General features: G+C 48.6%; 1 protein-coding gene across 2 annotated transcripts in view; it reads right to left on the bottom strand.

Annotated features, from left to right (window-relative positions):
- Positions 1-13: 13 nt before the first annotated feature.
- The window catches only part of nf1a (neurofibromin 1a), a 75121-nt gene continuing 53174 nt past the window's right edge, over positions 14-21960 (bottom strand). The window contains exons 36-59 of one of the 2 annotated variants that reach the window (XM_049001581.1): positions 18295-18727; positions 17130-17470; positions 16462-16664; positions 15953-16146; positions 15459-15599; positions 14442-14721; positions 13714-13928; positions 13373-13434; positions 12985-13126; positions 12645-12746; positions 11896-12036; positions 10275-10401; positions 9951-10082; positions 9541-9676; positions 8725-8882; positions 8322-8444; positions 8108-8235; positions 7774-7874; positions 7483-7625; positions 6998-7044; positions 6411-6627; positions 5668-5733; positions 5156-5209; positions 14-4370 (exon numbers count right to left, since the gene is read on the bottom strand). In XM_049001581.1, coding sequence (XP_048857538.1) covers positions 4228-4370; positions 5156-5209; positions 5668-5733; positions 6411-6627; positions 6998-7044; positions 7483-7625; positions 7774-7874; positions 8108-8235; positions 8322-8444; positions 8725-8882; positions 9541-9676; positions 9951-10082; positions 10275-10401; positions 11896-12036; positions 12645-12746; positions 12985-13126; positions 13373-13434; positions 13714-13928; positions 14442-14721; positions 15459-15599; positions 15953-16146; positions 16462-16664; positions 17130-17470; positions 18295-18727 — 3829 coding nt within the window. In that variant the 3' untranslated portion in view covers positions 14-4227. The remainder of the gene's footprint in view (positions 4371-5155; positions 5210-5667; positions 5734-6410; positions 6628-6997; positions 7045-7482; positions 7626-7773; positions 7875-8107; positions 8236-8321; positions 8445-8724; positions 8883-9540; positions 9677-9950; positions 10083-10274; positions 10402-11895; positions 12037-12644; positions 12747-12984; positions 13127-13372; positions 13435-13713; positions 13929-14441; positions 14722-15458; positions 15600-15952; positions 16147-16461; positions 16665-17129; positions 17471-18294; positions 18728-21960) is intronic. The other variant, XM_049001582.1, reaches the window with a different exon arrangement.

Below are 21960 nucleotides of genomic sequence, written 5' to 3'. Positions count from 1 at the left end.
TTCAAATACCTCATTTGTTTTTATTGTTTTTATTCTCAATATTTTAATGACACGATGCAGTGGCAGCATGGAGAGAAAGGTTTTCAATACTAACACTAGATAATTCAATTTATATGTTATACATGTACAGCAACTAACTGCTTTACAAAAAAGCAAAATAATACAATATCATCACATGTATTTACAGTGTAGTAAATATACCTTTGTCAAATTTTACACAAAAAATATTTACAGAAGTGAAACGTACGGCATTTTAAAAAAAAGTGGCCAATCCTTAAAAGAGAGAAAACTTTGTTTTGCATAACCTTAAGACATGACTAACAAAGGCATTTTAATCATACATACTAAACATCAGACTGCAATTAAAGATCTATGGCCTAACATCCACCTTGATAACCTTGCAATGACAGGCTACAAGAGTGCCTGATGTTTTCTGTGTGTGTGTGTGTGTGTGTGTGTGTGTGTGTGTGTGTGTGTGTGTGTGTGGTGGGGGTAAACTCATACAGTACAATCCTTCAACCAAAGCAGGAAATTGTCACAACGCAGCAGGGGTGACCCACCAGGTAGGTCAACGGACACAACGAATCCTTTTAATTCGGTGGGTTTAAAACCTCCCTCAACCCCAATAAAAAGCCACTACAAAAGCAGAGTGGTTAAACAACGTCATTGTGCTAGATGTAGTGGCCCTTTAAGAAACGAGGATTTAATTCATTGGCTGCAAGTGAATAATACAAGTTCCAGGTCACCTATAGCAGATAATTCGCAAACTATTCTTGGTTGTAGTTTTTTTATGTCATATTTGGTATGGAAAAATAAGCTCATGTTCTACACATGAGATGGTTTGACGAAACCAAGCTATAAGCAGAATGGAACATAAACAGAACCACCAGCATCCCAAACACTAATTCTGTACCTCAGCAGTGGAGCCCGGCCGCAAATTTCAACAGCGAAAGATGAGCTATCAGCAGGTGAGCTCAGGTGCTCAGGGTGGAAACCTGACATAAAACTAGCTTTTAAGCTTCAATGCTACGGCTAAAGTTTCGCCGCTGCTCACTGACACACAGAAAGATGAGTCACTGCAGACAATGGGGGGGTCGTTTGCGCATCAAGACCACTGGGGTCTGGCTCTGCATCAGTTGATGTCACTCACCATAATACAGGACCGGAAGCCAAACAGCAGGAAAGTTCGGTGGTCAATTTACAAATATATAATAGTTCTCTGAATTTTGTTAATACTACCTGTAGAGCTGTAACACTTCATATACTGCTGTGGACACCCTTACCGTCACTCCTTGAAAATTACAGACTTCCCTTTATACCTGACTGCATTCAAAAGATGTGTATTCTCACAATTCAAGTATGTAAAAACAAAAAAGATTTGTAAACAAAATTGGCCCTTTGGACATTATTTCACTGATCGCCCCCCCGCCCGATCTCTAATGCACACGACAAATACAACCAGAACACTTTGTGAAATTTAAGTGCATGGATCACTTAACCCACCCCCTCCCCCAAATAAAATTACATTATACAGGGTGATGTGAAACGGATTGCACAGAAACCAGATGCAGTAAAAACAAGATATAAAAAAGTTAATGCTTACTTGTTAAGACTGTTTCTGAAAAGAGGCAGTGAATGGTCAGAATAGCATCAGTTTTTAAATCCTGCCTCCCCAGCTACCCCCCCCCCATTTAGCTTCACCCCCACCCCCATTAATCAGGACTTCCAGATAATTCCAGTCTACTCAGTAAACACAACACACTCCGGGCAACAAGAAACCGGTTAAAATTTATAATGGAAAAGCAACTTGGCTAACGAGGCAGGATCATGTTGACAGGGCGTTAATGCATCATGTCAGGAAATCAACGCACGATGTCGCCATAATGCTCCCTTTGCGCTGGGAAATTGTTCCTTGTTTTTTTTTTTTTTTTTTTTTTAAATGTTTAAGATAACATGTCTGTACACAGCGGAAGCTATAGGAGAAGTCAGTCTGGACAGACGGGAGTAAATCACACGTCAGGCTCCACGCTGAGATGCCAGCAGCAGAGTTTGGGTGGGAACCAAATGCTTACTGTATGCTACATATACTTATGGAGGTTAAACAAATACAAACAAATGGAGAAGGGAGAAAAATCAAAATCACTGTTTAACTAGTATTTTTCAGTCAACAGCACTAAATAGGATTGATTTTCCTTTCGCTAGTGCAAGCTAGTCTTTGGTGCAGAGTGACTGGGGCTACTCCTGTTGGTCATTGAGGGGGTCGCTCCATTCCCCAAAAGCACGTGCGCGCGCCTGTGTGTGTGTGTGTGTGTGTGTGTGTGTGTGTGTTTGAGATGCTATGTTGGGCCATCCCGCGCCAGGCCCTGTAGTGTTGTCCTTAAAAATATCAATGGCACCGTCCACCCACAACACTGCCCCCGTGAGGCAGAACTGATCACCACACCTCTGACATTTCCCCCTCGTCTCAAAGGCTATTGGCACTTTTTTCGAACAAATCTGGGGGCGCCAAGATGGCTGCATCCTCAGTACGTGAGGTTGACCCCAGGGCCAGTCCCTGCCGTTCCAGAACGCTCATCAACGGAATGCGGTCGCCAACCGAGAATCAAGAAATACTTAGGGTTCCTTAACTTCTGAATTATTTCGGAGGCATTTTGGCAAATCTGTTTTGCATATTACTTAGCATCACCGTCACCGTGGAGACTATGACCAAGTCGCGATGTCACCGAGGCCTGCCAGCTACTCTCATCCGTTAAAATAAATGCGTCTCGCTATTTACACATCTGCTGCTGCATTTCTAGTGTTTATCAATCCTTCTCATACAAATAATGTTTTTTTTGTTAAAAAAAAAATAAACCACTTCACTACCTTTGCAGTTTATATTTAGCTATACAGGGAAATTAATCTCAGGCAGAAGTGAGCCATATACTGGATAATTTGTAAGATACTGTTTAACTGTATTTACATTCATACTTAACACAAGAGTCTATAATTAGTACCTGGTTCTTACTTTTCAAATTTTTTTTTGTTTTTTTTTTGTAAACAAACTATACACATCTGGAAACCCTGACGAAGGCACACAATGGATAAAACAGCATCCCAAACTGTGTGTGAGAACAGGACTTCACTGTTATATATAAGCTTTCAAGATTACATATTTATATATATAATTTTAACATGTCCTTCTCCCCACCCAGCACAAACATCATAATGTACGCCAACGCGGTATCTCACTGGTTATGTTTCGGCTACAGACGGAGGTTTCACGCGCTCAGCATCACGGCACATCTCTGCAGCTGAGGCACGGTGGGGTTGTTCTGGAAGTCCCATGGTAAGGGTGGCGGGGTGGGGGGTGGGGTGGGAGTGGTGCAATCCCATTCTTGAGGCCCCGCCTAGAGCATATATTCCTGTTGCTGGGCAATCCAACCATCAAGACAGGGACTGGCTGTTGGTCCCCAGTGTTGTCTTTATCTGGGGGGGGGGGGGGGGGTGTTATAAAAGGACTTGCTCCGCCCATTCTCTGTCAAAGGGGGGGGGTCGTGGACTCATGTGCCGCCCAGGCACCCTCAATCTTCCTCCCAGTGGCTACTCAGAACAGTCCTAACCGTTAGCGATTCAGCTCGTTCTGCTAACCAAAAAAAAAAGTGCAATTCACTCTGAGGAGCCGAGTCCTTTAACACACGGAGATTCAATCCAGGGAGGGGGGAAAAAAAGCGATTTGAAGGAAAAGTGCGCAAAACAACATGAGCAATTTTCCGATAACACTTTCTCAATAACGTAAAAGGTTAAAATAAAGGGGACAGGAACGTAATGCCTAATTTTGACAATCTGCAGTGTTGTGATATTTCAGTGCGTTCATTCAGCTAAAAGGCGAATTTAAAAATCCTGTCTAGTGTATTTCATTACGTGTATTGTTACATCCTACTGCCACGAAAAAAGGTCTTTCGCAAAATGCTTCTGAAACACTGAGCGGAGTTTTTTTTTTTTTTTTTAAAAAAAGAAAACAAACGGACGAACGAATGAGTCTCTTGTCACGTCAGGCGGGTCACTGTATAAATGTTGATCGTTAGGCGGAACTGGTTGACTTGGCAAACGAGTACTATTAAAACACGAGAAAACGAAACAGTGGGGGGGGGGGGGGGGGTGGCTAACGAGGAGGAGAAGTGGAGAAAGAGAGGGAGGGAGGGAGCACAGCCTGAGACCCGAGTCCCGGTGGCGGCCCCCCCTCCCTCACACTATCTTCTTGATACTGGGCCTCTTGAAGCTGCCGGCACTGCGCTGTTTCTGCACTTGGCTGGCCGACCCGTGGCGCGTGCGTCCGCTGTTGGCGTGGCCCGTTGTGGGGGAGAGCTCCACGTTCTCCTTGTCGATACCTAAGGGGGGATGGAAACAGGAAGAGGTGGTCGGCGTGAATTCACACCAAACTCCTGATCTGAGGTTGTCACGCCATCTTGCGTTTCAGGGGCAACGTGAGCACATGCTAAAAAAAAAAATCAGTTAATCGCTGATTTTTAAGCACTAAACTGTTAATATTGTTAATATTAATCATTCACAATTATTTCAAAACTACATTTGAAATAATCCTTGTATATCTAGTCAGGTTAAGTGGTTGTAATTTTCAAAGCAGGTTTAACGGTAAAAGCAAGCAGAGCCTTGCCTGGTGATGAGGCACACAGTCACCACTAGGGGGAGCAAGTGCCTAACAGCAAACGTAAGTTCAACTTTTCATGCTGTTCTTATTTATCCATCTCATTGTAAAAGCCCTTGTGATACATACATTAATCCTCATTACAAGAGCAGATCAGACTGTTCAGGGGCATCTGCATCTTCCAAACTGCTATGTAACTGTGCACATACAAAATTTGCAGCTCCAATACAGACACCTCCATGGCCTGGCCACCTTCAGAGCCACACAAACGTGGAAAACAGCACTGGGGCCAGAAGCGAGAGGCTATCGCACATTTCTGGAGGAGATCACGTGCTTGGAGAGCTGCTCGCCAGGCTCCACCTGCAGCTCCACGCTTCGAGCGTCAGAGCGTGCTGTGCAAGCCGTCCGGCTCGGCCTCTAAGCGATCGGTCGCAGAGCATGATGGGATGTGGGATGGGGTGGTCTGGCGGGGAGGGGGGGGGGTGGGGGTGGGGTTCTGGGTCGTAGTACCTGGGCTGACGAGGGGCGACGTGAAAACGGCTGACTTAGAGCAAGACAGTGAGGCTTCACAGGCGAGAGAGCAGAAAAGAAACAGCGATGAGTAGCCATGGCAACCAAAATGTAAAAAAACACACACACACACACAATCTGAGCTAACAAGGGAGAAAAGGGAATGAGCTTAACGGAAAAGAAAAACTGACAACTGGATGAGAACGAAGCAGTAAAGAAAGTCTAAGGACTAAAATTATGGAGAAGATGAATTAATATAAAATTCAAATTACTGGGCACGACAAAATTAGGAAAAAATATACAGGCAAATACATTCTAATTTACACAGTTTAGATTAGATCAGTATCAGTCACAGACTGCTCATTCTTGATACTATTATCACAGGCAGAGTGCAAAACTTTAAGAATTTCAGTAACAAAAGAGGGATAAAATAAAGTGAAGAGTTACCACTTTCATAAACTATAGGCTTGGACATTAGTTGCCCAGTACAGCTCTATAGCTCTTAATTGTACCAGGGATTCTTGGCTGAACCACTTCGGAGGACCTCATATGGGACAAAGTCGGGGAGCGTCTATAAACTACATGCCCGGCACAGGCAGGCATGTTGAAAACAAACAGAAAATGGGAAGGATGGTTCAGTGAAAGGGTACTGAAATGTATTTAAGGCAACAAACAGCACCATAGAGAAAGTGGTTCATAGCAGATAGGTTTCTGCCTCCACGCGTGCACATATACACATGCACACATACATATAAATTTGGGTTCGTTAGATATATATACACACGCGTACATACACGCGGTACCCTAAGCCTGAATGAAGCCAATGCAGAGATCATGCATTTCTAAACGCACCAGCGCAGTGACTGAAAAAAACCTGCCACTAGGGGGATGTGGTTTGATAGCGGCTCAGCTTGAGGTCACAGCTGCAGTGCTTTAAAGTGAAACCGACAACTAGCCTCTGCACTTCACAGTCGCTCACGGGTATCTTCTTCTAAGTCAAGCATATTTCCCATAATGAACAGCTGCACTGAGTTGTCTGGTAAAGATACTGAAGCTCAGGCTTATGCTGAGGGGGGGTTAAGTTATTAGCTGGTTGGCCCATACTACTTCTGACATATTTGTGAACTGGAGCCTCGACAGTTATTTTACCATAAAAAAAAGCCGAAAGAGAGGTAAACGTCGGATGGTGTGATGGGAGCGTGAGACCCTGGAGCGGCTGGGCCGAGAGGCGGAAGGACGCGGCACGCCAGCTCACCCGGGGAATGCTGGGAGGTGGCCAGCGAGGTCATGGAGTTGGAGAGGTTGAGGTTAGCAGTGATGCTGAGCTGGCTCTGGACGGGCGGCGGGTAGGGAGAGGTGGGCGTCCGTAGAGACTCTTCGCTGGTATCCTCATCAACCCCCGGCAGGTAGGTGTCGATCAGGGCGTCCAGGAACTTCACGATCAGCTCCGCATAGTCCGGGATCTGGGTTTGCTGTCATGGGGGGTGAGGGGCACTTATAGTCTGACCAACTCCTTTGTTGATTGCCGACAGGCCTGAACGCATTGGCTCCATCGACTTGCACAGAGCATTAGGACAGAATGGTTACACTTTTATTTATTCAAATGAGAGTCTGTCAGACTGCATTATCTGTCAGATGGAGATAGAACAAAAGTAAGGTGATCGATGCGGAGGACAGGATGCCAGTCGGCGTTTAAAATACCACAAGCGTCTCCACAACTGCCACAAACTGTGGGGTTGTCCTGCCATAGCTTGTCCGCTAGTAACTCAGACTAGTGAACATTGTACACTAGAAAGAAGGTTTGTAAGAAATAATGAATAAAAACACAACAAAAGAGGTTACCTTTGAGAATGGACCAGCAAACCTCCACAGTCCATTGAAACCAAAGCCTGAATGAGTGAGAGAGAGAGAGAGAGAGAGAGAGAGATTGTCAGAGTATATCATAGGTAACTGGACATCACAGTGACAGTCCAGGAAATACACCAAGGACTCAGTTCCTGGTTGTGTTCAGCCACGCACCACGATGATGGTGCAAAGTTGGTATCCGCATCATCAATTGAAGAGCAAATTTCCAATCTCAGGCCATTCTTTTGTGATCTTTGAGAAGAGATGATGAGGCGTCCTTATCACATGTTACAGTATTGGGAAGAATTTTCGTTAGCTTTAGAAATCTCACAGAGATTCTCTCTAAAACGTGTCCCGCGGACTGAGCGAGTTTTGGAAATTTGCTCTTCACTTAACGCAATGGGCAGATGAATGGCAATCGTAAGGGTATCATGAATGTCAGACATGGACTGTGTTTGCATCTAAGGCGGCGGAGGCTTTACTCTGCAGGTAGGAAGGTTGGTACTGGGGGGGTGACTCCTCGTGGTACACCACGCTCTGCACAATGCCGTGGATGGGGTTCAGCAGGTTGGGGTCCTGACACAGCGACAGGAGGGTGCTGATCTTCGAGTCTAGGAGGTTGTGGCTGGGAGGGGCGGGGGAACACGCAAGTCAAATATCTACTGCTTATCGGTAGCTGACATTTGACCTCCATAGGTTGTTTTTCCTTCCTGTATCCATTGTAGGATTACGTGTTCAGTTGTACCCGTCGGACTTTCTGCAGAGACACTTACACAACAGGAAAGACCTTCGGGAAGACGACACTAGCCTCGGCCAGATACTCATATAGGATCCGCTGGTCAAACTCGTCCGTAGTGTATTTCACCAGGGTGGCCTGGAAGAAGAAAGGGAACTCAGATGACCTACAAGACGTCTACCTTCCACCTGCTAGTAGACAAGGTAGACACTGCTCATGAAGGATTTGATGGGCAATCCAGGATTTATAAAAGCATCGGAAGAGCTAGAGGGTACGTGCATGAGTCTGGATGCTAACGGACCGACGGAAGGGAGAAGGAGAGACCAGCAGAGCCGCTGGATGGGAGGCAGACCGCGGCTCGTCTCTCTCACCAGGACTGTGAGAAGCAGCGCCTGGATCTTGGGGTCTGTCAGCACCTCCTCGTCCAACAGCACGTTGGACTCCGACACAGACACCTTGCGCAGGTGGGGGTGTTGGGGGTTGGCTATTCTTTGGGTCTCTGTACAGGGTGGGGTGGGAGTCGAAGGTCAGGGCGCCATTGATGTACGGGTGACCCATGAACAGGTGACCAATGAGATCACTCACCTATTTCGTAGTCATTCTCAGCCACCCGCCTCATCTTGGGGGGCGTGGTGACCCCGGACTCCATCTCAGGTCGCTTCGGGGCCTTAGTGTCAGATATTAAGTGGTCGAAGCTCTTCCTCGTGCCTGAAACACAAAGGGTTGGGGGTACTGTGCACCATCATCAGGTTGGGGGCCCGAGATGAACAAGCCTCGAACCTCAAACATACGAAATGTAGAAATCTTGCACTTCAGCCAGTTGGTGTTGATCGGGTGTAAACGCGTGGTCAGGAGGGTATGAGCTCATAGCGCGGCAGCTACCAGAACCGCGATGTAGTATGGGGTGGATGCCAGGCCGCCCTGGAACTAAAGCTCCAGCGGGAGGCGCTGGAGGTGTGCTGGGGAGCGTGGTCGGGTGGGGTCTCACCTAGCAGCTTCTTGGTGTTCGCCTGCGAAGGCTGCCCCATGTCCAGGCTCATGGACTTGCGAGTGCGGGGACTGATCTGCCCCATGGTGGGGTAGCTGGCAGCCAGGTAGCGTTCCGAGACCTTTGGAGATGCCCATGGCTGGCTCTCCCGGAGGGTCCTGGGGGAAGACAGGCGGGAAACGAGGGAAAAGGATGAGGTCTGGACTACAAGATCAGCAGTCATCCATCCATCCATCCATCCATCCATTTATAAGCCACTATTTAATAATGGTCCTGGTTACTGGAAGTGTAACGGAAGCAGAACAGGGCACAAGGCAAGGGGACACACCATGGATGGGATGCCGGTCAATCAAAGGGCAATCACACACTATGGGCAATTTAGGAACGCTACTTAGCCTAACTGCATGGCTTTGGACTGCGAGAGAAAACTCCCGCATGAGGAGAACATGAGAAATCCACACAGAGAGAGGAGGTGGGATTCAAACACACAACCCTGCCGGTGGGAGGCAGCAGTGCTTCTCGCGGGGCTGCCACGCCCCCCGAGGGATACAGCCATGGCAAGCTTTAATTTCTGCATGAGGACGGTTTCTTCGTCTTGCTTATTCCAGTTTTTGGCCGGAAGGAGTGAGCCGTGAGTTTATGTTATTTAAAAAAGAACATCTGCATGACTGTTGGTGGGGGGGGGGGGGGGCGGGGGAGGGTTAATATCATGCTAGAAAAAAAGATCATTAATCAGCCCTGCTGATTCATTACTGCCGCCGCCACAACATCGAGAAAAAAAAAAGCCAAAGCCCACTGGGGGACAGACGCACTCACCTGCAGGCAGAGTCGCTCCGGTGCACCGAGTACGTGTCCATGGGAACATTCTCCATGGCAACCTCTGAAAGCAACAACGACTTCCTGTGCTTCAGGCTGCAGCGGCTGCGTACTTCCTCCGAGACGGTGAGCAGAGCTGTCAGGCAGGGGCGATACGGGGCTCAGGAGAGAAGACAAAAAAAACAAAACATGCAAGACGCCCCCCCAAGAATGCTGATGCTCATCGCTGCATAAACATTTTTTTAAAATGCTTAACAATACATCTTCAGCAATGTTTAAACAACTATCAAGCTGGTTATAAAAAAAAAAAAAAACATTGTGGTTAAGACAGCTACAAGAAGCACTACCACCAGAGGGCGCTGTTACTGCAGCTAATGGACCTGCAGCCCCTGCGGCCTGCCGTCACTCACCTGCCAGGTAGGCCACACTCTGTATGTTCACCTCAAACTTGTCACAGTTCAGGTGCTTTCCCACTAGGGCCAGCAGCACGTGGAGGATGCGTACGGTCCGCGCCACTGTGGTCGGAGAGGGGTGCCGGTAACCTGTGGGACATACCAAGGGGCACGCAAAGGTGGGTCACATGGGTAAAAGTAACATCAACTCCATGATTTGAGAAACGGATTAGACTTCCAGATTAGAAATAGGCCCCCCCTCCCCAAATTCTACAAGTGGGACACCCCCCCCCACCCCACACACATTTCAGAAATGAGATTGCCCTCTCCTCCCTCTCTCACCTTTCAGCAGGTGACCCACTAGTGCAAAGTTGAAGTTGGAGTTGAAGTTGAGGCCCACGAAATGGTCCATCTGTTTGCAGTGCCATTCCAGAGGCTTACGGATCTCCATGAAGACCTCCTCTGGGCTCTGTGGGGCAGGACGGAGGGAGGTATTATGACACGTAATTTACCCTGTTATCTGCCTCCCATCCGAACATGCATCAGAGAGGGGACGGCCGGTTAGACGTCAAGTTCCTGCTCAGCAGTTAACGTCTGGTCTTAAAAATGGACACCCTACCATCTGGGTATCTGCAGCAGGTATAGCAAGAAAAAAGAACCTGGACGGCGAATGCATACTGATATTTTACGTGACATGATTTAACAGGTGATTTAAAAAGCTAACATTTAAGCAATCTATTTGCAGTTAAAGCAGAAATGCTTCACTGCTCCACTGGTTTCCTGTTCTCGCATGATTGGTGTCATTACTGTAAATTCTGTCACAGAATATCTATATTTATTCTCACCCCCATCCTCAGGCCATTATGTGTACAGCGCCCAGGAGCTCCTATATGTGTCAGAGTCCCTGAGGACATGTAACCGGAAATAGGTCAACCCAACCCAACCTTAACCAAGCCAACCCAACCAACTCATCCATCCATCAAAACCTGAGCAGGACTTCGGTGCAAATGAAAACCAGATAGGTGGAGAGATTAATGAATAATCGATTCTTCGGAAGCATGCCCAAGTAAACAAGCGTATGCTACGTTAAGATTCCCACACACATGCTAGGTTAAAATTCCCAGTTCTGTTGCCAAGGGGACACACCAGGACGTCACCGGTGTCACTCAACCCTCCCTTGACCCCAGAACGATCAGAATCATGAGCAAACGATATATTATCTTCTGCCAGCGAATGGATTCAAGGTTTTTTTTGTCACATGCAAGGTATACAGTTAAAACTGTACCCAGCTCTGAAATACAAACCTGAGAACCATAATCGTCATCAGTGGCAACACCACTTAATAATGACCGTGGTGACTGAGTAGGATGGAGTGTCACTGGGGTTTTTACTAAATCTGACTGATGGCTTGAGGGACTGTTGAGAGACTGCAAAGGCACCTCTAAGAGCTCAGCCCCGCTCAGAAGGACCTCACGCTTACAAGTCCGTCTGCATGCATCTGTGTGCTGTGCATGACGCTGTGCAGTTGCAGTCCCTCGCCGCCGTGTAATTCTGCAGGTTAGGACGCTGTGTCTGCGGCTGTAAGGTCGCTGGTTCACATCCCGTCCTCAGCAGAGCGATTTTGCAGTGAGGCCCTTCACCTCGATTGCTCGGGGCGCCGGCTGACCCCACTCCCTCAACTGTGTGTCGCTAAAAGCGTATGCTAAATAAAGAAAAGGTATAAGGCCTGTGTGTCCCATGACCTGTGTCTGATATGCGCCCATGTGGCTTTGCATTAACTGCATTGTGAGGGCATTTAAAACTTTTTTAGCTTGTGGGGACATTTTTCAGGTCCCTACAATTTTTATAATATCTGTGACTGCAATCAAAAAACTAAACATAGCAAAAGTCTTATGGTTAAGATTAGGGCTGGGTTGGAGTTAAGGTTGTGTGTGTGTGCGTGTGTGTGTGTGTGTGTGTGTACCTTGTCGTTGAAGACCCGCAGGCTGTCCAGGGTCTGCAGGTTCTGCTCCAGCAGTGCTGTCCCGGCTGAGTACAGGTTCACCTCATCTAGCTGCAGCACAGCCACAGCCACCCAGAAGAGGGCCTTGTGCATGGGCGAGTCCTGGGGACGGGTGTGGGTTAGGGTTAGGATGGGAATCCCACACACACACACACACACACACACACACACACACACACACACACACACACACACACACACACACACACACATACATACAAAAACCCTACAGCCAACTACAGGGAAGATGAATTGAGCAACAATTCCTAAGAATCGGGTCGGTTCGTTACTGTCGGCCATCCTGGACGGTCAGCGCATTGCTGCTCATTTTCTCTGTACCAACTGAGCCATTTATTTTTTTGAAAGTATATTTCAGTATCTCTAGCCAAGAGTCACTTAAGCAGAGCCTGATCTGAATGCTCTCCACTCTGCTGAGTCCCTACGATGTCTACGGTCAGCAGCATCAACAAGGCACCCTGGCAGATTCAGGGGAGCCATATCAAGATCCCCACATTACCACAGACTGAAAGGGCTAACCCAGGTGGGGGCCATTTTGCCAGGGAGCCCAATTATTAGCGATGGCCATAAAGATATATTATTGGTGTTGGGGTCCGTAAACACATTGGGGAGGGGGGTGCAATCGAAAGGTCGAGGTATTCATAAGCAGACAGGCCTCAAACGGCCAGATGACAGGGAGGGGGTGCTTTTACCTTACTGAGAAGAGGCTGCAGTTTGGTTAGTGCTATGACTGTAGCCTCTATCAGCACCTGGCTGTTGTAATTATCCGGCCCCTTCAGACAGCTCTCCAGGCCCTGTGGAGGAAACGGCTCGGGTCATCAGGCTGCCTGGGCTCTGCACGATGTCATTTCCTGTATCAATTTCCTCTCTTGATGTCATTTCCTGTTCCTATCCCGGCTAATAGCAGGATTAGCATAAACTTCAGCTGCTACCCACTTTGGGTGCCCATCCAAGACCGGCCACATACACAAGGAAGCTGGTGTGGGCGTAGGGGCAGGAGCGAGAGGGGCCATGTTTTGGGTGAATACGCACGCGGTCAATGCTGAGCAGGGGGCTGGCCTTGCTCAGGATGCGGATGATCTGCTTGATCTGGCCGTGCGACACGCGCTTGCTGATGCAGCCAAACACCACCAGGGCCCGTGGCTGCAGCGACGGGTTGTACTGGAACGCAAACCTGCGCAGACAACCAGAAAGGAGGAGTAAAGGAGGAGAAAAGGAGGAGCAAAGGAGGAGTAAAACAGCACAAACCCTACAGGGCTCCACATGAGCTACTCCTTATATCGAACGACAGGACGAATGAGGCAATCAATCCAGTCAGTCACAGGCCGCGGGCAAATGTAAATGGGGCCTAAATATTAATGTGAGAGAGGCCATTTTCATGCTGCTGTGTGACATCACAAGAGGAGCAACAAGGACTTACTTCTGTGCAAGCTCCGTCCACTGGTCAAGCCATTTGCACGAAGGAATGTCCCTCATACAGGCCTGGAGAGGGAAAAAGAATATCAGCCACATTCTCCCTCTCCTACAGATACACACAGAGCGAAGTGAGATGGGAAACAATTTTGCCAGTCAGGCAAGGGGAACCTCGTTTGATACAGAGCACTGAGGAAACCAAGTCACAGGCAAAGAAAACAAAATTCTGGGTTCAGGGTGTTTTTGCGCGCGTGAAGTCAGCTTTGAGAGAGCTCATTTAAATTCCACCATGTCCCAGAAAGTTCCCCGGAAGCCGATTTCTGCCCGGCGCTTCAGCGAACTCCCAACCTCCATGATCTCCAGCAGGGCCTCGGTGACGGTCTCCAGGGACGACAAGGCGAAGGTCTCCCGTTCGTAGGAGCCGGGGGAGAAGGACCGGTCGCGGTAGCTGGAGCGGAAGGCGATGACAGCGGCCGACTTCACCTTGCTGATGCCGAAGAGCAGGTAGAACTTGGGCAGCGAGAACTCGGTCAGACTCAGGCGCAGAACCTGCTTGGTTTCCTCTATGGATAGAATGCAGAACCGGCCAAAGTCAGAGGAGAGATCAAGGTGTTTCTCATGGCTGCACTTCACACGCACACAGAGACAGTCAGGCACTCAGGGAGGGGGCCGCATGGTAGGGGAAGGGGGGGCACACGGCGGCAAAGGGTGCAGAGATATACAGGGAGAGAGATAGAGGGGATCATGGCGTGGGGGGAGACGGAGGGGGCACCCACAGAGTGAGGGAGAGAGAGGTGGGGGGGCATTCAGAGAAAGAAAGGGACAGGGCTACAAAGGGGGGGGGGGGAGAAAGACAGGCGGGTCACAGAGGGGGTGGGGCACCCACAGAGTGAGGGAGAAAGAGAGGGAGGGGGGCCAGTCAGAGAGAGACAGAGGGAGGACAGAAAGAGAAGGGGCAGAGAGAGAGAGACTGACAGAGGGAGGGGTAGTCAAAGGGAGATCGGGGGGGCAGGCAGAGAGACAATGAGGGGCTGGTAAAAATATGGCAAACCCATGCATGCAGAGTACAGCCTCACCGCTGAAGTTGAGCTGCGAGCAGGTGCAGAGCGAGTGGATGATGTTGATGACCAGGCCGTGGGTGGAGGCGCGCAGTGAGAGGGGGCCTGTGGCCACCAGCAGGGTGACCACGTGGAAGAGGTAGGGCAGGTGCGTGGCCACGTCCAGCGAGTTGTGGAAGGAGAGCATGAGCATATAGCGCGCCAGGATGGCGATGTCATCCCACATCAGGTGCTGCACCAGCGTCGGCGTCGGCGACAGGCACGTCTTGTCGATAATCTTGCACATCCGACTGATCACCTGGGAGTTCAGAGGTGGAGCACACCAGACGTCAGCAACCAGCGAAAAGTCCAACAACCAATAACCATAATATTTCCACCCCGCGGTGCATGAGCAGACAGATAAATATAACATAAGAGCTGCCTGTGGTATCAATAGCTTTTTTTTATCATCTTATCCAGCACATGCTACTGACGACAAACATCTGAAACACTTCTATACATAAATGCGAAGCATGTCTTTGACAGGTCATGTCTCACCTTGTCCTTCATGTCTTTGTTCGCGAATGGACACACACCACAGGAGCAAACACTGAAGGGAGCTTTACTAAAACATGCATTAAATTAAAAAAGAAACTATTTGCCATGCTTCCCTGTGTAGACAGTAGGTCTGTGAGGAGCACATAAAGGAGTTCCTTGTTCCTGACCAGTCACAGGTACCCCTCCTCCCTCCACCCACTGGCACTGCACACTTCAGTTGGTGTTGCACCAATGTCCCCGAAGCATTTAGAAATAAAGAACGCACAGTAACCAGAGTGACGTTTCATGCAGACTACCTCCAAGCCCCAGTCACATGATTGCTACTCCAGCGTAACCTAGGAGCCACTCGCCAAACCGGGCCCGTCCGTAGGGCGGCAGAGGGTCAAGGGAGGGCAACAAACCCGAGGACGGGCAACCAATTTCAGCCTGGACCTGTGCGATCTTTGGCCGACGGGTAACTGGCTTTTCCGGAGAGTCCCCCAAAGCCCATGGGCTCACCTTGCTGGACACCAGCTTGACGTTGCCGGATGCCAGTGCCACCGCTGTGTCGGCCATCACCTCGGCCTTGACGGAACCCAGGCCTCCAGTGGCGCTAGTCTTGATGAAGCTGTCTAGCACCACATCCAGGAGGTCTGTTATCTTTGTGGGGGGGGGGAGGTCATATGCTTTCAGTATACTTTTGATTTTCTCAAAGAAAGTAAAATGCACAAAGAGTACAGAAGGGACTTTCGGGCAGTAAAGTCTACATGCAAAAAGACATCAAAAAACACCTTCACTGTGCACATCTGGACCCCCCCGGGACACACAAGGAGGTGCTGATCCTCACTGGTGTTACGATATGAAATTAGAACGGAAATTTCACTTCCCTTTCAACAGCTAAGCAAGAGACAAATTAAGCTCGAGGGCACAATAGAGGGGAAAAAATGCTTCTGCTAGGCTTTCAATCGACATCTACTGTGACAACATGGAGGACCACCAGACTCAGGACCCACCTGACCCAGGCTGCCCCAAATTTTGGCCTGGATGGAAGGGTACATCTGCTTCTCGTTGATGGTCATGGTGATGAGCTTGTCCAAGATGGCCGTCACCCGCTGTCGCTTGGCGTCGTCGTTGTGCTTGCAGAAGCGCACAAGGTTCAGCAGCCACGGTGTCATGTACTCCAGGCACAGGTGTTTCAGTTCGATACCTGCAAGGGCCGCATAGGGTCAGCCATCGCACCCAGGAAGTCTCAGGAAGAGAGCAGGAATGGAGTGAAGAATCACTATATTTCATGTCTCCTTCCTCCAGTCCTTTTTGGTGCCACATGAAGTACACTACATTAGCTAACCAGGCACTAAATTTTAACCATCACAAAGAAATGCTTTTGTTTTGTCTCATTTACAACATGATGCTATATCTGTTTATAAGTGTTTTGGGTGATTCGATTCATCTGACAACGCAGAGTCAATATGGAAGTTGACGCAGACGAGTATGGGGTGGAAGACCTAAGCGGTATACTGACTGGACTTGCTGAACCCAGAGATGCACTCCTCCAGGAACTCCAACGTGAGGTGGGGTTCGTTAGCCGCCAACGTCTTGCTGATGGAGACGATGAAGAGCGTGTTGTTGGCGGGAATGCACAGCCCCGACGTCTCCAGCAGCTGGCCCTCGATCTTCAAGTTGAAGGTGCAGGTCAGGGCACAGAGCAGGTTGTAGGCTGCAGACCTGCAACGAGTCACGTCAAGTCCGAGTCAGTCAGAGTCAAGTCAAGGGGGCTTTGCCATACCATCCATATACAGGTACACAGTGACACAAAACATTGCTCGCCCAGAGCCATGGTGCAGCGGCATCCACAGGGGGAGGCTTTACACAAAACCCAAAGTGTAAAACACAGGGCAGGCCTGGCTTAATATCTGACATCTGCCAATGGTCTACAGATGGAAACTCCACCGACAGGACCTTAACAGTGTCTTAACAGTGAAACTACATTTTGTTGGGGATAGGTACACTGCAGGTAGATTATCTGTATCACGTTTGTTAAATTAGGGCTGCATCCAAGCTCTGCAGGGTGGTAGATCTTCCGGAGCAGGGCTGGTGACCAATGCTCTAAATTATGACTGTTGATTGCCATGCCAACCCTCAACGCTCAAGCAATAAGCTGAGGACAAGGAGGTCCAGAAGGTGTCTGACCTCAGGCTTGGGTCGGAGCTGCCCAGATTGAGCAGGGCAATGTTGAGCAGGGTGCCAGGCACGTCCTTGGGCCGGATTTTGGTATGCTGAGGGATAGAGTCCGGCTGCGAGAGCTCCCAGCGCGTGCGGATGTGGATGATCGACTGGACGATGGCCTCGCACTCCTGGTGCATGAACGTGAGCGGCGTGCCCTGGTTGGCGATGGTCAGCGTGAACTGGTTCTCATCCACCAGGCAGATCTCCTCCACCTCGGACGCGTAGTAGATGTCGTTGAGGAAGACGGACTGGCCCAGCACCCGGGTGCGTTCCGCCGAGGTCACCTGAACCGCGGTAGAACCCACCTGCGATACGGCAGCCAAGAACAAGGAGCAGTCAGGCAGGGAACCCAACATCACGCGAGCATGTCTGTTTGCTTGACAACAGTCATAAGAAGAAAACTATGGTGATCAGGTTGCAGTTTAAGAGCTGCAAATGTAATGTATGTTCGTACAGCTTTTCTATTTATATTAAAGTTATAACATTACAATACAATATTTAAAGTAAAGGGAAATGGAACCCTTCATTACCAAAGTCCAGACTACAACTCTAACCCAGTGGTTCAGGGGTATATGCAGGGGCGGGGCCACAGGGGCCCTGGCTCCAGCCATAACCTGATTGGCCTCTGGACTGCCCACTCCCTTGTCACTCATTTATTCAAAACATATCATTGGATAATGATAAGGATGCCCCCCCCTATATATGAATCATGGTTCTTAATATGTCCCCCCATCTTATCCTAGAATCATCCCTGAACAGGCTACAATGTCGCCATGTGAGGGCCATTGGTATTGACTTCTGATGTATAATTCTGTTTATTGTCACTGGGTGTTCCAGTAAACATAAAAATCTTAAAACAGTGCGCTGCAAATTCCAGACGTACATATACTGCACCCTATTTCTGACCCAGTGTGCCAAATAAAATCTAGCACGCAGCAATCTTGGGCAAAAGTGGTTACAGTAGTACCTGTGCATTCACTGGAAGCTCAACCTAACTGCAGTTATGTCTAGTTGACGTACCAGTCAAAAAACTGGACACTGCAAATGATCATGCTGGCAAAGAGACACTTCGGACAAAAGCACCTGCTATATATGTGAATGTTAATGTAGCCTTAGTCCTCACTCTCACCTTAATGGAGACCTTTGTGTCCTTATGGGCCAGCTTGAGGGCATTGTGGAACACCTTGAGATCTTCCTCCAAGGCCAGGGTGGCGGCGGGCAGCTTCTGCTGGTCAGGCTCGACATGCTCAGCCAGTCGCGCCGGCGAGTCGATGAAGAGCAGCTTCTTACTTCCCTTGAGGCCGGTGAGCAGACGCTCGTGGTACTTGGTGTACTCTCGCACCCATGAGTTGCAGTTGTAGACGTAGACGGCGGCCACATTCTCGTAGGCGAAGCCCGGGAAGACAACGAACCACTTGGACAGGAAGTCGGTTTTGAAGCGGTTGCTGGGCCCGACGTGGGTTAAGTCAACCACGATCTCGTACGGTTTGGCGTAGTAAGGCTTCAGCGTCAGCAGCACGTGGTAGATGAGCAGGTCGCCATTAATTTGACCAGTCTTGAATCTGGGGGGGGGGGGGGGGGGGGCAAGCATCAGAAGAATTCAGTCAACCTGCCCCAACCCGACTTATAACTCTCTCGGTATCCTTTGAGTCCATTCACTTCAGCGTGTGACCAGACGTTACTTTTGACTATCTTGTTGATCGTCATTTTGACAGACAGGGTCGTAAAAATTAAATTATAATCTATTATTACCTGTCATTTTGAATTTTCATTTTTAAACAAGACATATTTAACAGCATTTTCGTTCATTCATTTTCATTTCTAAATAATCAATATAAAGAAGAAGCTTATAGATTATGCATTTATGAGGGCATATAGGAGAAGACGAAGAGACGCCAACCGTGTGGTCACTTCATGTCAAAACCACATGAAGCAGATGAGTCCCTTCCCCCCCGACAGTGACAGCGGAACACAGCTTGTCCTGTAACACAGGCCGCTGACTGATAAAGCTGAAGTATGGGCACTTTCCTACGGAAATTCAGGAATCGAGTTCTTGGTTCCGAGTCCCTTGACTGGTAACTTTTGCAGCTCCTGGCTACTGTCATACATGGCTCTCACACTGCACAGCAGTGTATGCTAAACAGGCACGGGAGACGTGAAAAGCTCGTAAGTTAATCGTCACGCAATTTGAAATGAAACTACAGCGTCCCCCGCCCAAACAACGGAGGATGAAAAAGTCATTTTGGTAGTTACTGAGGGGATCGATCACGCAGTCTGAAAATACAGGACAAATCACATCCCATAATGGTTCAAAACAGGATACGGCATTTCATTAATATTTCATTTATATGGACCCACGACATATTTATGATTCACTAGTTAAGAAATTAAATTCATTAACTGAATAACTGAGCAACAGAAATATCTGCTCAAATTTTGCTCCAATCTCTTTCCATAGCTCTTCTGCATAACCTCCAAGACAGTACCGGCACTTATAGTCAATCAATCCGCAAATGTATCGGAATAAGACAGAGGTCATGCATGCGAGACCAAAAACAAACCTAGACAATAGCTAACTGATGCGCACAATTGCCACTGGACAGGGGTATGATTTACTTAAAATTACGGTACATCACCCTCTGTGTTCTAATCTGTCAAAAAGCCAAACGGCTTTCAATGTTTTCTGTCAACGGCGTAACACGTTTCGTTAACACGACCTCTGCGTGCGACAGACGTACGTGTGGTAGGAATTAAAGCATCCCCAAATAAAACCAGCCCGTGGGTTGGGGGGGGGACAGGAAGCCTGTTGGCCACGCCTGAGGACTCAAACGACAGTGTCTTGCCACCCGCGCGCCTCACACTCCGCTTACCTCCAGAGTGCACCGAGCAGAGCACAGCCAGCATCCAGGCAGCTATACCTCCCGGCCCACCGCCACCAGACCAGCCAGAGAAACCACATTCCCAGGTCATCCTGCAGGTGAGTGACCCTTTGCGAAACGCCCAGACATGAAGGTTCCCCAGCAACCTCTGAAGGACCAACACTCGCGTACCTACTAAAGCATAAATACTGCAACATTTTAATTCACTGTCTGATTTTGTTACTGTTTGAAATTGTTATTGGAATTACTAAAAAAAAAACACGATTAATTATTTGTTCAGATATGAAATTATGTCTGCTGCCTCTTAATTTTGATATTAAGATAAAAATGATATTTTTACCTATAATGCTTTAGATATGCTTTTACAGCCAGAATTTTTTTTATCTTCACAATCATCTTACAAATGTGATTATGAACTACACTGCCCTGATTAGACCTGAGACATATTTCACAGTTGTGTCACTACGCAATTCATCTCTCGCGTCAGTGCGTGCCACCGTTCAAACCACATGGGGTTTTTAGTTTAATTCAAGCACGCAACTGACAACTCAGTGAACCAGACACTTAGATGCAAAAGCCATCCAGAGGCCAGCATGCTTTAATCCCAACACGGGATGTTCAGGAAATCTTCGCGGAGAAATGACACCGTAATGATCGCAGGTCATTTTGACTTGGGTAGGTGGTATAAAATCGCATGTTCGACAAACTTATCGCGCTGATGCGACTACCATCGCGACCCCCTCCCCCCACATGAATGCAGATGAGCTCATGCGAGGGACATTTTTAGTCCTTGTGCACTTCCTGCAGGGCTGGTGATCTTTTAATGATGATCATTTGCATGCAGAAAAAGACCACCTTTCTCCATTTCTTCACAGCAGAGCAATGGGCACGTCCAAGTTCTACCTTGCAGTCGGCTTCATAGCCCTGATGGCTGCGCCACTGGTTTTCACAGCGGACAATACAAACACCAGCACCACTGGGGGAAGCACAAACCGAATTGAAGTGCAATCTTCTACTTCATACCATCATACCACCAACACAGGGAACAGTATAACGAACAGTGTAACGAACCAACCATGCAAAACTTATACACCAACAAGAGGCAATTTAATTAGCTGGTTGGATAATGAGTCTAGATTCATAGGGTGGTTTGGGCTTTTACTTTGCCTGGTGTTCTCCAACGCCGTGCTGGCCTGCTGCATCTGCAGCCTTAGGCGCCGCGTGTCCGCCTGGACTATCAACAGGATCGGGAACTTAATGGACGTGACAGAGGACCGGTATGTTGGCAGGGATGCTGGGTTACCGGTACATCAGGCAGTGGAGCTGTCTACGATCTACACCATGCCAGACAAAACTAAGCAGGAAAGGACCACTGAAGAGACACAGAAAGCAGAGGGCACCGCCACCACCAGAGAGGTGGAACCCGCTAACGGGGATGCCCAGAGTCCTGAGCAGGCTGAGGCCTTGCTTCCAGAACCCCCAGCTGATGCAGCAGAGCCCGTTGATGACGTGACGGATGTTCTCCTGGTCGTGTAGGACATGTGGGAAACACCAACAGCCTGACACCATCTAGCAAAGTTCAGCAAGTATCCTGCATTCAAGACACCTGCTTTTGTGCGTACCCCCCTGTAGGTGAAACTAGAGAAAAGATAAAAGGGGAAGGACACTCGGACTCCCCGCATCCGGTAATCTGTCTGCTGTGAAAAGCTTGAGATGTTACTCATTATTCAGACAAGTGCAGTGTTTCCCAATCCGGTCCTCCGCCCCATAGTCGGTCCATGTTTTTGCTCCCTCCGAGTTCCCCAGGTGAAAGTTCACATTTCCCTACTGGGACCTCGGAGGGAGCAAAAACATGGACTGTCTTTGGTTCCCCTAAGACTAGATTGGGAAGCGCTGAAGTACAGGTGTGTACTGCA

Source organism: Brienomyrus brachyistius, unplaced genomic scaffold, assembly GCF_023856365.1.
Source record: "Brienomyrus brachyistius isolate T26 unplaced genomic scaffold, BBRACH_0.4 scaffold59, whole genome shotgun sequence".
NCBI classification, from domain to species: Eukaryota; Metazoa; Chordata; class Actinopteri; order Osteoglossiformes; family Mormyridae; genus Brienomyrus; species Brienomyrus brachyistius.
This window is presented reverse-complemented; position numbering and strand designations above follow the sequence as displayed.